Raw genomic sequence first — 15,444 nt, 5'->3', positions numbered from 1 at the left:
AATACATTCTCCAAACAGAGATGGTCTAAAGGGGTACGAGATGGGACGAATATACCTTGTATATTACGACATATGATCAGAGACGGAAGAGGAAGCGAGACATCCCACTCCCTCATTTTTTCTGGTTCATATACATTAGACCAGATCACAGTTTATATCGCATAGCCACCCCGGAACCATGTTTTCAAGGATAATCGCTTCATTTATATTTATATTATTATGATATATTTGGTATGATGACTCTTTTGATATACTGAGGGGCGACGACCGTCGACCGCCATCTTAGTTCAGGGCAATATCATGCCGAAAAGTTGTTCTGCATATAACTGTACCAATAGGTACAGCAAACATACAGATATTACTTTTCACAGGTTAGTTATATTGTTTGATTACAACGCAATGCAATTACCATATATATTTTTTTACATGATTGTGTGTTGATTTCCCTCAATTCACTGTATACCATATCTAACTTCTACAGATTTCCTTTCAGCAAACCAACTGTATTTAGACAATGGCTGGATAACATATGCCGAGATGACTATTATCCCAAAAAACATATGGTCATCTGCTCACTTCATTTTACTACAGATTGTTTCAGCGGTTTAGGCACCGCAAAAACCTGCTGTGGAATGCTGTACCCACTCTCTTTACATTCCCACCACCAAATTCTAAGGTAGGCCTACTCATTTCATCAGCATCTATTGGATTCTTACCTTTTCCAAAAATGTTAGGTATCTAATGAATGTGCATTAGCCTAACTTTTTTTGTGTGTGCATTTAAGCGAACTTGCCTCCTGTCATCAAAAAAAAAAGTTTTCTAACTGGCTTATAACATTTTATTTGATTATTGGCTATTAACTAATGGTTTTATTTTATTACTAGAAAAGAAAGTCAGGAAAAAAGGCTCAAAATGCTTCCAAAGTGTGTGAGTGTGTCCCAAGAAAAGATGGAAACACAGAATGGCCTGGACCCAGAAGAGAAACTACTATCCAAATCTGCAGAGGGCAACAAGAAAGTGAGCTTTTACCTAGCTGAGAATTCTCAACTACGCACGATACAATAGGGTTGAGTGGCAAAGGGATTCCAATTCCCACTCACAACTCTGTCAGGACAAGCACAAGTACACAGTAAGCGTTAAATAATTGATATTTAAGTAACAAGTAGGGATGAGCATTGTTATTTGAATATCCAAACGGATGATTGTATTCAATTACTTGGAAGATTATTCATTTGAGAGAAAAAAATATAGCCTAGGCCTATTTTAACAATGAAAAGACTGTCTAAAATGAGAGAAAATGATCTATGTGACATTGCTACATAGCCTACAAGGATAGATCATTACATAGCCTACACATGTTTCACATGTGAAGCTTGTTGTTATTGTCTGTCAAAGTGATTCTACAGTCAGAGACTCCGTGTGTGAAGTGAGAGATTACACATATTTTTTAATATGACAAATTACGGGTAGCCTACTTTGCTGACACTGACAAACATATCTATAAAAGAATGTCGTCCATATAATAGGCCTACAAGAAAGGGAGACACCAACCAGGTCGTATTATTCTGTACTTAAATCAGAGACACTCAATTTAGTATGATACGTTACATTTCGTATGGTATTAATTCATTTGTGGATGTCCATCACCCATTTCATATGTTAGGAATTACAATTCGTATTATATGTTAAGAATTTGCCGATGCTCTCCACTGGTGCCAATAAGATATGCTATACTGTTGTTCGTTCAATTAAGTTGAGAATTTTGATAACTAAAATACATTAGTATTTTCATTGCCTTCTCTTTACAGCAATACCATTTGTTTTCCAAACTATGTTTTCCCGCAATTGTATTTTGAAATATTGCGATATGCCTGGCTGGGCTTCTACTTTTCAGTGACAGTCGCAACTCAACAATAATCTGCCCGTTATTGTGCACGCTGCCTTTCCTTCGGACTGTAGGCGATTTAGAACAATCCATTTTTTTTATTTTAAAGAAGCTAATGATCCTCTGTGGCCAAATCATGCTTTAGTAGCCTAATTTCAATGATTGTATTTATGTATAGACAGGATTAGGGTATTTAATTTTGGACATTTTAATTCAATTTACTTTATTATAGGCATGTGTCTTCTCTAAATAAACAAATGAAATAGGGCCTAGGCTAAAATACAGCACAGTAAAGCATAATATTTATCTGTTTGTTTTACATAATCATCACGGTTAAAACCAGAGAGAAATGTCTATCCGGTAAAGTCCACAAAACATGCAGTATATAACAAACCGTTGTATGTCCTAGGCTGCACAGAATGGTCCCGCTATTGATTCAGGAGGACCGTGGACAGTTACCATCCGCACAGCCTTCGCAAAGAAAACAATAGTGCGGCCTCTGCCAGCTGTCTGGACCATCTCCAGCGGACGAGCATTAGGTCTTATGCAGTACATTCATTTAATACAAAGTTTAATCATGGTTTACCTTAAAATTATTTCTTCCTCATTTTCCAAGCAGCAAAATCTGCAACTATGTCCTTGAAATCAAGTGCCCTGAGTACATAATTCTCAAGAGCCATAAGATTCAAAGGGTTCAATCTTTCCTGCCTCATCGTTGATCTCAGTCTGTTTTTGACAAGAGCCAGCTTTGAAAAGGAACGCTACCCTGATGCATTGGTAACAGGTAAACTCAATAATATTTTCTAGGCAATGTCAACATTGGGAAAGACTGCTTGTGGATTCCTCTCACCATGTGAATCGATACCCTTGCCCTGGCAGATGTTTTTCTCACTTTTTATGAACATGCTGTCGTACACGTCGATCCAGAGCATCCCAAACATGCTTAATGAATGACATGTCTGGTGAGTATGCAGGGCATGTAAGAGCTGGGACATTTTCAGCTTGCAGGAATTGTGTACAGTTCTTAGCGACATGAGGCAGTGCATTATCATGGTGAAACATGAGGTGATGGCGGCGGCACGACAACGGGCCTCGGGATCTCGTCATGGTATCTGCATTCAAATTGCCATCGATAAAATGCAGTTGTGTTTGTTGTACATAGCTTATTCCTGCCCATACCATTACCCCACCATGGGGCTCTCTGTTGACAACGTTGACATCCGCAAACCGCCATCTGCTCAGTACAGTTGAAGCCAGGATTCATCCATGAAGAGCACGCTTCTCCAGCGTGCCAGTGGCCATCAAAGGTGAGCATTTGTCCACGGAAGTTGGTTACTATGCCAAACTGCAATCAGGCCAAGACCTTCGCGAGGATGACAAGCACGCAGATGAGCTTCCCTGAGAAGGTTTCTGACAGTTTGTGCAGACATTATTTGGTTGTGCTTGTCCAAATCCAGTTTCATCAGCTGTCCAGGTGTCTCTTCTCAGCTGATCCCGCAGGTGAAGAAGCCAGTTGTGGAGGTCCTGTGCTTGTATGGTTGCACGTGGTCTGCAGTTGTGAGGCCGGTTAGATATACAGTGCATTCGCGAACTATTCAGACCCCTTGACTTTTTCCACATTTTATTACGTTATTGCCTTATTCTAAAATGGATGAATTAGTTTTTTCCTATCAATCTATACACAATACCCCATAATGGCAAAGCATAAACAGGTATTTTTTTTTGCAAATGTATAAAATAAAATAAATATATATATGAAATGTCACATTTGCATAAGTATTCAGACCCTTTACTCAATACTTTGTTGAAGCACCTTTGGCAGCGATTACAGCCTTGAGTCCTCTTGGGTATGATGCTACAAGCTTGGCACACCTGTATTTGGGGAGTTTCTCCCAATCTTCTCTGCAGATCCTCTCAAGCTCTGTCAGGTTGGATGGGGAGCTTTGCTGCACAGCTATTTTCAGGTTACTCCAGAGATGTTCGATCGAGACTTGTCCCGAAGCCACTCCTGCGTTGTCCTGTTGGAAGGTGAACCTTCTCCCCAGTCTGAGTTCCTGAGCACTCTGGAGCAGATTTTCATCAAGGATCTCTCTGTACTCTGCTCCATTCATCTTTCCTTCGATCCTGACTAGTCTCCCAGTCCCTGAAAAACATCCCCACAGAATGATGCAGCCACCACCATGCTTCACCGTAGGGGTGGTGACAGGTTTCCTCTAGACGTGACGCTTGGCATTCTGGCCAAAGAGTTCAATCTTGGTTTAATCAGAACAGAGAATCTTGTTTCTCATGGTCGAAGTCCTTTAGGTGCCTTTTGGCAAACCAAACAGGCTGTCATGTGCCTTTTACTCTGTAGCACTCCGCCTGATTAGTGGAGTGCTACAGAGATGCTTGTCTTTCTGAAAGGTTCTCCCATCTCCACAGAGGAACTCTGTAGCTCTGTCAGAGTGACTATCAGGTCCTTGGTCACCTCCCTGACCAAGGCCCTACTCCCCCGATTGCTCAGTTAGAGCTCTATGGACAATTCCTTCAACCTCATGGCTTGGTTTTTGCTCTGACATGCACAGTCAAACTATGGGACCACATATAGACAGGTGTTTGCCTTTCCAAATCATGTCTAATCAATTGAATTTACCACAGGTGGATTCCAATCAAGTTGTAGAAACGTCTCAAGGATGATCAATGGAAACAGGATGCACCTGAGCTCAATTTCGAGTCTCATAGCAAAGGGTCTGAATGCTTATGTAAATAAGGTATCTGTTTTATACATTTGCAAAAATGTCTAAAAACCTCTTTTTGCTTTGTCATTATGGGGTATTTTGTGTAGATTAATGAGGCCATTTAAAAAAAAAGTATACATTTTATAAGGCTGTAATGTGGAAAAAGTCAAGGGGTCTGAATAGTTTCCAAATGCACTGTACTGCTAAATTCTCTAAAACAGGGGCTGCTTATGGTAGAGAAATAAGCATTACATTCTCTGGAAACATTCCCTCAATATGAGATATCTGTGGCCTTTTATTGCCCCCCAGCACAAGGTGCACCTGTGTAACAATCTTGTTTAATCAGCTTCTTGATATGCCACACTTGTCAGGTGGATGGATTATCTTGGCAAAGGAGAAATGCTCCCTAGCAAGGATATAGAAAAATAAACATTTTGTGCTAATGCAACATTTCTGGGATCTTTAATTTTAGCTCATGGGACCAACCCTTTATATATTGCCTTTTATATTTTTGTTCAGTGTAGATAGAGAATTTGAGCCATATTAGCATTGACATGAAATCAGTCAAAACACCTCAAAACAAGACATGGTATCAAGAACAAGATTTGTCATTCTTGCTAGCAACTTGGCCATGCAGAATCACAACACACCGACTTCTGCCCCCTGGAAGCGCACACATCGTTTTAGTGAAGTTGTTAGCAAACCCATCAATAGAAATGTATTTGTTAATGTCTACATTTGTTTTGACACATTTATTCTATAACAGACACCTTAACACATACTTTTAAATGATATTGTTAGCTTAACATAAAAATATAAAACATTTTCCTTCAAGTATTTTGTTTATAGTACTAATGTTACTGTCCCCACTACAACAAAACAATACTTGTAACATTTAATTGAAATTCCAGTAATTCCTATGGAATGACCGGTGGATTCAAAGCCACTCAATGGCCAAGCATCAGCCATCCAGGATTAATACACAGCATTGGCCAAAACTAATTGCCACTCAACTCCATTGAGATGTGATATTATGTATATCTTGAAGTTGAGCATTCTTAGCTAGTCTTTACCCTACCCAGTCAGTCTTCTAATACTCAACTTCTATGTGAGTCTTGTGCAACATTGTATTCTGTATGGTTTGAGACTGAGCCATAGGGTTGTTACAGACATTTCTGCAGTATCACATTGCATCTAAACACCTGAAATGATTATCAGTCATAACTGATTTTCTTTATTTAGCATGTCGTCATCTCCGATCACAGTTACTCGCTGTCCGACCCGTGTGCAGTGAAGGCCCAACTATTCAAAGCCTTGGATACCAACAAATGGCTCAACAGAAGGTTACAAATGAAGAGCCAGGTGATCAACAAGATGAGGTTCAAATTGAAGGCAGCACGCGCCGAGTTGTCAAGTCTACGCAGCTGGACGAATCTGTCCAGGGCTGCTGGTAACGTATCTATATGGCCAGGTGTACAGAGGATAGCTGTGAATGATATCAGCTGACCCATTGATTGACATTGGTTTTATTGGAAAGCTATTTTGTATTGGAACACAAGGAGTTACATTCATTTGCTGATCCGCTTCTGAAAACATAGTCTTGAAGACAGACTTTCCAATTTCCTCTTGGTCAATGAGTGCAAAATATTTATTTTGGAAAGCTTTGCAGCCCTATCCATCTTGCTGACATCTACAAAACCATTCTTTGGATAATATAGTATACTTTTCCCACGAGTTTAAAGGGACCTTCCTGGACTGAGTTTTTATTCCTGAATTAAAATCAATCAAGGATTAAGACACAAATGAAGTTGAAAAATATTCCATTGACATTTGCGCATGTAGGCCTCTACAAACATGACCTGAATGTTTTTAATATATATATATATTTCAAAAATACAATTTCATGAACACATACGTTTTCTAATACATTCCCTAGAACTAAAGTGTAAATGCATTAGATGTACATGTCAATAAACCACTCAAGTTACATAACTGAATATAGGCCTACATCTCATGCCTGTTTTTTTCTGTACTTTAAGTACAGTATGTCATGTTATCAGAGTCAGGTCAGCCTTGTACTATTCACTGACCTGTCAGGCACAGGAACACCCAGATGACATAGCCTTATTGGGCAATCATGTCAGTAGATACATTGATCTGACAGTTCAAACCATACAGAAGGTGGGGTACACTTCCAATCAACTTCGGGTTAATCTTTTGACTAATAGTTTGTTGTACAAAACAATTGTGTGAATTTTTTTTTTTCAGCTCAATTTCCAAACTGGGCTATTGCAGCTTGGAAGAGATTTTAATAATATGGCAAATATATAGAAGTGCATGAATACATTCAAGAGGGTCACATAGGCACTGCAGTGTCCATACAGTACTGAGTCATCCATTACGAGCCATACCTGAAAAGGGAGAACTTTGAGATTACGACCATCCCATTTTAAGTGACTTTAGACTGATTTTCATTCAATAGGGCAACCCCCTGTTGAGTAAGTTTCTGCCATTTCTCCTCCTATGGACAACATAAAGAGGGGATATGCAGGACTTTTTTGAGGACACAAGGGGTAAAATTGGTGTCTCTATAATACAAGTCTGTCCATCCATTGTCAAACTATCAGTTTAACGTTGTGTAATGTCCCATTCGGTCCAGAAAAGAGGTTCCTATGTGTCGGCATCAATCCTGTGAGCTACATGAGGGAAAGGGAGAAAAAAAAACAGCAATTGAATACTGTTGAACAGAAATACAGTTTGATTTAAGAAATGAAACTCATGTAGTTGAGCAGACACATTGGTAAGGCCACCTACATTGTTTTGGTATCCTGAGTGCTTCCCCTTCAGGAGAGAGGACTTGATGCATCACTCCCCGGAATTGATACAGTAACTTCAGACTCTTCTCCTCCCCCACACAGGGGTCATAGAACCCAGGTAGTCCTGACTGGGAGGACAACACACAAACAACATCAGTCATCATCACAGACCTGTCAACCCTACTTATTACACCTAAGGCAGTTTATAGTTTTATGGTGTGTTTCTGTAACCCAAAAAATGGCATTAACAATATCAGTACCATGTACTGTACCATGTATCATACTCAGAAAAAATTTGAATGGACCAAAATGACTAATACTGACATTTTGCATTCAGTAATGCCAAAGGAAAGGGAACTCCTGGAAACTAAGTTATTAGTCTAGTAACTATGGCTGTATACCTTTGTGGCCTCGGTGAGGATGAGTTTGGAGTCCTTCACCAGGCACTGCAGCGGAACAGTCACATCGATGACCTTTGCCCTCTCATGCTTCTGACTGTTGTCCGTCACAAACTTGCCGTACCAGGCGTTGAGGATGATGAGACCTGATCCAGGAAACATTATCCAGTCAGCATGTTGAGTCACTCAACTCATTTTATAGCTTCTGTAACATGTTGTTATACTGATCACTTCTGGTGCTGACAGAAGCCCGTTTACCCATTTTAGATTCCTCAGTTTCAATGATCCTGCGCACAGATTCCTGCATTAGCAAAACCTTCAGAAGAAAATCGAGATGTCAGATCAAGCTGCTAACATTCACACACAAGAGACCAATAGAGCATCTAATCATATTGTAAGGAATGTGTGTTTGCTTGATGCCGATATACATTATGTATTTCTATGAGGAGACATAGTGAACTCACAGCAGACTCTGCCTCCTGCCTTTTCCTAGCAATGTCCGAGGCTGAACTCTCCCGGTGCTTCTCCAGGTCCCTAGACAGTGGAGAGGCATAATGGATGAATTAATAATACATTTATTGAACTTCTACAGCGTTTTTCATAATAGAAATCTGAAAGCGCTTCGTAAGAAACAAACAATGCGATATGAAGGCTGCATCCTCTGCAGATGGAGAGGGTCAGCTCATGGTTTGAGAGGAGAGAACTGGTCAGAGGATGGTAGATTATAGAAATGGAGTCTTGGTGAGGGCAAGTCTGGGAACCAGCCTTAGTCATATAGGCACTGGACTTCTGCTCTGTGAAGCACCCACTTTGCACTAGAAAGCTCACAACACAGTTCAGAATAGTATCCAGTCGTCCTCACTACGAGACCTCTGCCTCAGCATTGCTGGATTCTTCTGTCTCCCATTATTATCACGCTTAAAGCGACTCCTCACATGATGCTCTCAAAAGATCATGAACAGGCAGCCAGGTGAAATAAAAAGTCCAAATGCATTTGTTTTTTTTTAACAAACACTAGCCAGCTAGCTAACTAACCAAGCCAAAAATCTGTCTCGAAACCACCAGATATAAGCAATAAAAACAAATCCACAACGAGGGAAAAAAAGCACTTTAAAATAACTAAATATGCACACACACAATTAGTTTACTATGACTTCTATTAGTAAAGCCAAGCTACGAAGCTGTAAGGCCATCGCACAATGAGCAGTTTAAATAGTGACAGACTAACATGAAGTGTAGATAAGTGGGCAGTCTTACTGTTCCTTCTGGGAACGCACGTAGGGCCTGATGACGAGTCTCTGAATAGCGAGGTAGAAGACGAGTGGTCCAACCGTGGCGTAGAACACTGCACTGGGCAGGAGCTGGTCAGTCAGATGGATGGGGAAGAAATATGTCTGGCTGGCTCGGTTCAGCCTGTACAAATAAGATGAATCATCAATAACGAAGTTTCCATCGAACCATTTTTACGTGAGTAAAGTATCTGTTGTATTAAAAAATGTCAAATAAACTCACGACGGGCCTGATGCCAGTAAACGGTCCAAATGGCGACAGAACAATATATAAGACAGGTGTGGATAACCATTTTTGTTGGTGAAATAAATCATGCGAAACAAATGGCAGTGAAAATGTTTTCTTGCACATCTGTTGATAGAATGACCATCACGTCGCAGTAAACTTGCAGTCACGCTATGATATTGTGTGGTCCACCCATGACTTTTAAAACAATACACAATTTATTAGGCTACAGATGAATTAAGTTACGATGAACTTCACAGGGTGGTGAACGGTCATGAGCTCGATGCTTCTTTCCAATAAATATGGAGTTGTTTTTTTTGTATGCTGGTGACATGATGATCGGTGCTTGGCTGCCAATTGACAAATAAAAATCTCACTCTGATACATAATCACAGTGTATCTGAGCTGTTGCTAAAGTGCACGTGCCAAGACCAGAGCAGGCACACTTCCTGTTTATCACAGACTTTCTGTTTATCACAGAGTCTGGATGGGATGGAAACATACTGTAGCACTGTTGCTGACTACCTTTAAGTAGTAAACCATGGACTACTTTTAACAATTTCCACTGAACATTTTACAAAAACAAGAACTGAGCAGATGCAAAGTTTGGTAACAGAATGATGACTGACTGTTAACCTGGAATTGCCAAGTAGTGACATGTTTTGGAGATATCTATTATTTTGAATGCTAGAAAGTAAACAAAAGTATTTCATATATTGTATAGACATAACTATAATATGTGTCCCTAAGTCTTGTCAATGGTGCTATCTCCTTAAAAATCCCTCATTACAAAGATATACAACGACCTTGAGCATTCCCTCCAGTGGCAAACTAATCGGGGAGGGGTATAGTTGAAAGAAAGAAAATGATTAGCTAATCACACCTTTTTAGTATGTCAAAATATAGGATTCCACTGATAATTTGGTGTAAATACATCATGTCATTGGTTTTACTCAATTTAAATGAAGGGAAATTAAATTGTGAGCAAAAATGATAAATCATATCACTTCACACTTTTGAAAAGTGTTAATGACCTTCGCTTTGAGAATCTGTGGCCGCCATTAAAGAAAATCCTTAATGACCTAAAATGTGTCATTGGTGTTACTACTCCTACTGATGGCACAATGTTATGATAACGGTCAAATATAGTAAAAGTCATTAAGTCACCATATTAGTTGATTTAGAAGATGTACAAAATACATTTTAAAAAAATGCCACTACTCAAGAATAACCCAAATGCCTTATGCCAACAACTACTGTACTGAGGTTTGGTTAAGAAGAACTGAGCCATACTTACTTTATCTTGAGGGAGACGCCCTGAGGTACTCCTACACTGACAGTCGCCCCCAAGACACTGTGCCGACTGATCTTTCTCTCTGCACCATACTCCACCACCGTCCCAAAAAAGCCAGCTCTACAAGACAATGACAGACAGTCAGTAAGTCTTCCTATATTGTCCATGAACTGATTTATAATAAAATGTTTCAGTTCTAAGGTTCAATGGCCTCCATTTATCAAAACAAACAAATGTTCAAATCTGAATTTTTTTGTATTTTACCCCCCTTTTCGTGATATCCAATTACGATCTTGCCTCATTGCTGCAACTCCCCAACAGCCTCGGGAGAGGCGAAGGTCGAGTCATGCATCCTCCGAAACATGACCCGTCAGCCCGCGCTTCTAAACACCCGCCGCTTAACCCGGAAGCCAGCTGCACCAAACATTGTTCAACTGACGACCGAAGTCAGCCTGCAGGCACCCGGCCTGCCACAAGGAGTCGCTAGAGCGGGATGGGATAAGTAAACCCACCCCTAACAACGCTAGGCCAATTGTGCGCCACCCTATGGGACTCCCGGCCGGTTGTGACACAGCCTGAGATTGAACCCGGGTCTGTAGGGACGCTTCAGACCGCTGCACCACTCGGGAGGCCCAAATGTTCAAATCTTATTATAAAAGTGGACATACTTGATTGAGCCCTTGACTTTGGTCTGGTCATCATCCTGGAACTTGTACTGGTAGCTCATCATCATGAAGGAGTGAGGGATCCCAAGCTGCAGAGGGCCAACAAATACGGTTAGGACAGGAAATAGAGAATACATCCGCAACAGACAGCAGTCCCTTCTTATACTACAATTGCACTATTTAATTATATTATGCTGTGCTGACCTGCATGGCCAAGGTGAAGTGGCTGGTCTTTGTGTCCCTGACGATGCTGGTGTTCATGGAGGACTGGGTGCCCCAGCGCCACTGCAGGTAGCCCATGGTGTTCTTGTCCAGGTGCCGAGCCAGCATCGTGGTGCAACCAGGCCGCACGCCCCGGGACGAGAAATGGAGTCCACACTGAGCAGTCACAAAGCTGGAGAAAAACAAGTCATTCTACATCTTTTCTGACTCAACTGTAGCCCAAACACAATGGGATGCTGCTTTACAGATTTCTAATGTTCTGGAATCTTGACTTACCAGCGAGCTGTGAGGTTGCGGAATATCTTCATACCTAAGAGGGGCCCGTGTGTGTCTCCTGCCCCAAACTCCACCTGGTGGATAAACAAATAACCTCTCAGTCTAAAATAGAACTTTCACATTGTGCTACTCAGTGTAAAATAGAACACAAATGTGATAATTGTTTGTTTGCATGTTTTTTTTTAGGTGTGTGAGCATTTGAAAGCACTAGTATGCAGTGTGTGTGAGTGTCTATATGTGCATATGTAGGTAGAAACTGTAAATGATTGAATGGTTCCTGACCTCCCCCCAGCCCTTAGCAGAGGTGACTCTCCGCAGTGCCACGTTAATGTTTCCTCCTCCGTTTCCATTGTGGGTTGAGAGGGAGCCAGAGAGAACAGCTGTGTCTGAGGTGGTGAGGGGGGCCTGCAATAGGTAACAAATAACATTACACCTAGTTTTCCAATGTGGTGGTCTGTTAGCCAAACTTCTACCCATACACATATTTTAAGAACTTTTCAAACCCATTTCGAGCTTTTCTATTACCTCTATGGATTGTGATATGTGCATCTTGTTGATCTCAACATGTGGGAAGCCCCCTCCAGGCACATCCTCGTAATCCTCCTCATAGCGATCAAAGAGGTCTGTGGCATCTACACCCACACTGATCATCCCCTGAATGAGACAGTCACATCAATAAATGATCATGCAACAGCAGGGTTTCAGTCCTATAGTCACTAATACAGCACACAAACTCACACACAAATAAACATTAGACCTTGGGATTGGTCCTCTGCTGTAGCCGTCTCTCCTCCCTCTCTCTCTGCAGACGCTCAAACTCCTCTCGGATCTCTACTGGTGATCTTTTTCTCTCCACCACCTAGAATCAGTAAGACATGAGCCATTTCTGCCTGATGATCAGCGACACTCATTAGCCTGACAATTAACATATATAGTACTTCCTGCCACAGTAGCCTATGTGTGTGTATATATATATATATATATATATATTATAAAGGCAAGCCCAAAAGAAAATGCTGTACTTACCTCCCATCCTTCAACATCCAGTCCTCTCTTGCCATAGATGTCATAGATAGCTCGTGACTGTGGGTCACTAAGGACTACAGGGAGAAACATGCAACTGATCAGTTCCAATGAAAGGTTCAGATACATAGAATCCAGAGACAACAACGAGCAAGTTCACCTAAATGTTCAGCTGAAACGGAGTGAAGCCATGATTGAAATATGGCATGAAGTCACAGTCTCAGATTCTTCTTACCTTCATAAGCTTGATGCACTAGGTTAAAGAGCTGTTCCGCCTGCCTTTTCAATTCAGGGTCTCTGTGCTTGTCTGGGTGGTAGAGCATGCACAGTCGCCTGTATGACCCCTTCAGTTCCTCCTGTGATGCCTAATAGATGAACAGTAGAAAACATGAGAACTTCAACTTACTTATGAGAAAGTACTAGCTAGTTAATATGATTCCAAGTAAACAAATACATCTTTACAACAAAGGGTTTTGAAGTGACGACCTAACATTACATGGTGCACTTGAGGCCTAACTATCAAGCCAAGCAGCTAGTGCACTTGCATGTGTAACAGTCTTGCTCCCGCTCCCTCCTTGCCCTAACCTGGGCTCGAACCAGGGACCCCTCTGAACACGACGTTTCACCCAGGAAACTTCGTTACCTATCGCTCCATAAAAGCCGCAGCCCTCGCAGAGCAAGGGAGACAACTACTTCAAGGTCTCAGAGGGAATGACATCACCGAATGAAACGCTGAAGCCACGGAAATTCAAGGATGACCGCGATACTGCAGGCATTGTTTGTAGAAAACAGGATCCCCCATTATAGTAAATGAACAAATGGCAATCTTTACGTAAATACAACATTCGAAGACAAGCATGGTACTAATAATTGATTCTAATACACCAGGTATCCTTGAAACGATCATTTTAAAATCGCAAACAAGTTTAGTTGCTAATGGCAGTCTGCAGTACCCCGGTCGACCTTCAACTTGAGTTTCTCAATGAGAGGGGGCAGCACCGAGCTAGCCTGCAATGTTACTTCCTGGAGTAGTTCTAACTACGCATGCTATGTCTCAATGCGCTATTGAGTCTTCACATAGGAATGAATGGTGTCACGTGACCAGTGGCATTGTCCATTCATATATAGTCATTGGTTTACACTTGATGCTCTCGATCACGGACAATATCTGCATAGACGACTCAAATAATGTATAAGAGAAAAACAGACCATACCCGCCATCTATTCTACGATGGCATGGACAAAAGTCAGGGATAATGTCCTTGTCACCAATCACTCAATGTTGGTTGGCTAGCTGCCTAACTTGTGCCAACTAACTTTACTTTGACGAGCTAGTAACGTTAGTTACACATATTTATTGGTTAGCAGCTAATGTTAGATACGGGTGATGCGTGTTAACAATTGTATAAATAGTATCAGTTAATGTACATTTGCTCAGCCACATTTTATCCAAGTCTGAAATCAATGGGCTTGTTCGAGTGTTAAGGCTAAAGCAACCGACTGTAGACAGCCGAAAGTCGGACACTAATGTTGTTTTCCAACAGCGAGGCTCAGTGCAACATGGCAGTGTTGGCATTGTTTTTAAACGTTTCTTTATAATGTTGAAATAAACATCCTCCATATCACACACAAACATAAGGTTATACATTGTAAAATCAATTGGTGGGAGAGAGCCTCTAATATCATCAATGTTGTTACTGATTGACAATAGGGCCTCCCAACAAAGAAGATGGCTGCAGGATGAAGTTGGGGAACAAAACCAGAAACGTTCAGTCGACTGCAATTAAAAACTTAAATGACCTTTGATCAAGTTTTTTGTAAAGTTCATGCAGCCGACATGTAAACAAACCCCAGACAATATTATCCCCATAATGCAACAGTTTGAAAGGGGTGAGTAACGATGGGCTTGACAAAAGGGATCCTCTCGAACGCGCCCAACCATAAACGGGGGTCAACTGACTTAGCTAGCTATCCGGCTGCAAAACGGTACGCCGCATACATTTATTTGTTCCAGAAAACTTACATCAAACCGACTATGAAATCACTTCTCAAAATATCCACACAAACACATCCGAACAGCATCCAAACATGCCGTACCTCTCTTCTGACATTAAGTAAAGAATAGTAATCATCGTTGTCAAATTCACCGTCTTCCAAGGCCGGCGCCATGTTAACAACCTTTCATTCCCCCCTTTCCGGTCTGTATCTGTCAAATCTCACCACTGTTGCCACCTTGTGGACTGGATGTCTTTATCAAGCATGCCTACCAACATATTGACAGCGTCACGGCGCACCAGAAATATTTTTGCGTAAATTAGGCTATATAAATCTATTTGATCAATAATTTATCTCAAATGGACGTTATTTTTTCTTATTATGGCACAAAATAGTGCCTAAGAAGATGTTCAGTTAAAAATTGCAACAACAACAACCATTAGTGCTATTTCTGTAGCCGAATTGGCAACTGCTTAAATAGTTTGGTAAACAATGTACAATGCATGATAACTCTGTCAGCTTCCTTTACAGGTTAGATTCATGAACACTCACACTTCAAAACTGTCTTCCATTGTTACAATGTTACAAAGTTGTTAAATTACACATTACGTGATTCCGTGTGATAAAGTTTATTATCA

The 15,444-nt window shown here is 41.0% G+C and overlaps 2 protein-coding genes across 3 annotated transcripts; one reads left to right on the top strand and one right to left on the bottom strand.

The window, feature by feature from the left end:
- Window positions 1–48: 48 nt before the first annotated feature.
- On the top strand, window positions 49–6,522 carry thap3 (THAP domain containing, apoptosis associated protein 3). Its single transcript, XM_020459974.2, is given in 6 exon segments — window positions 49–371; window positions 482–609; window positions 612–676; window positions 785–798; window positions 885–1,017; window positions 5,845–6,522. Coding segments are annotated over 6 exon segments (675 nt in total). The 5' UTR covers window positions 49–300; the 3' UTR covers window positions 6,109–6,522.
- On the bottom strand, window positions 6,432–15,038 carry LOC109869604 (dnaJ homolog subfamily C member 11-like). Of its 2 annotated transcripts, none has more exons than XM_020459843.2 (16): window positions 14,909–15,038; window positions 13,047–13,176; window positions 12,815–12,888; window positions 12,546–12,647; window positions 12,314–12,442; window positions 12,071–12,193; window positions 11,789–11,862; window positions 11,495–11,684; window positions 11,294–11,379; window positions 10,629–10,745; window positions 9,074–9,229; window positions 8,281–8,350; window positions 8,075–8,132; window positions 7,820–7,962; window positions 7,417–7,546; window positions 6,432–7,298 (listed from the first exon to the last, which is right to left on the bottom strand). In XM_020459843.2, the coding sequence occupies exons 1-16, from the start codon at window positions 14,978–14,980 to the stop codon at window positions 7,273–7,275; spliced, it is 1,680 nt and encodes a 559-aa protein (XP_020315432.1). In that variant the 5' UTR covers window positions 14,981–15,038; the 3' UTR covers window positions 6,432–7,272. The 2 variants fall into 2 exon arrangements, with proteins under 2 accessions (XP_020315432.1, XP_031660146.1); XM_031804286.1 differs by having other exon boundaries at window positions 14,835–14,956.
- Between the last annotated feature and the right edge of the window lie 406 nt (window positions 15,039–15,444).

Source organism: Oncorhynchus kisutch, linkage group LG24 (genome assembly GCF_002021735.2).
Source record: "Oncorhynchus kisutch isolate 150728-3 linkage group LG24, Okis_V2, whole genome shotgun sequence".
Taxonomy (NCBI): domain Eukaryota; kingdom Metazoa; phylum Chordata; class Actinopteri; order Salmoniformes; family Salmonidae; genus Oncorhynchus; species Oncorhynchus kisutch.
The sequence above is the reverse complement of the archived record's forward strand: the minus strand, read 5'-3'. Positions and strand labels throughout refer to the sequence as shown.

Coding starts and splice junctions, on each gene's coding strand:
- LOC109869604 (XM_020459843.2), bottom strand. CDS start 14,980: ATGGCGCCGGCCTTGGAAGACGGTGAATTTGACAACGATGATTACTAT. Junction 12,889..13,046: donor AGTGCATCAAGCTTATGAAG/GTAAGAAGAATC, acceptor TTCTCCCTGTAG/TCCTTAGTGACCCACAGTCA. Junction 7,547..7,819: donor TCCTCACCGAGGCCACAAAG/GTATACAGCCAT, acceptor TTGTCCTCCCAG/TCAGGACTACCTGGGTTCTA.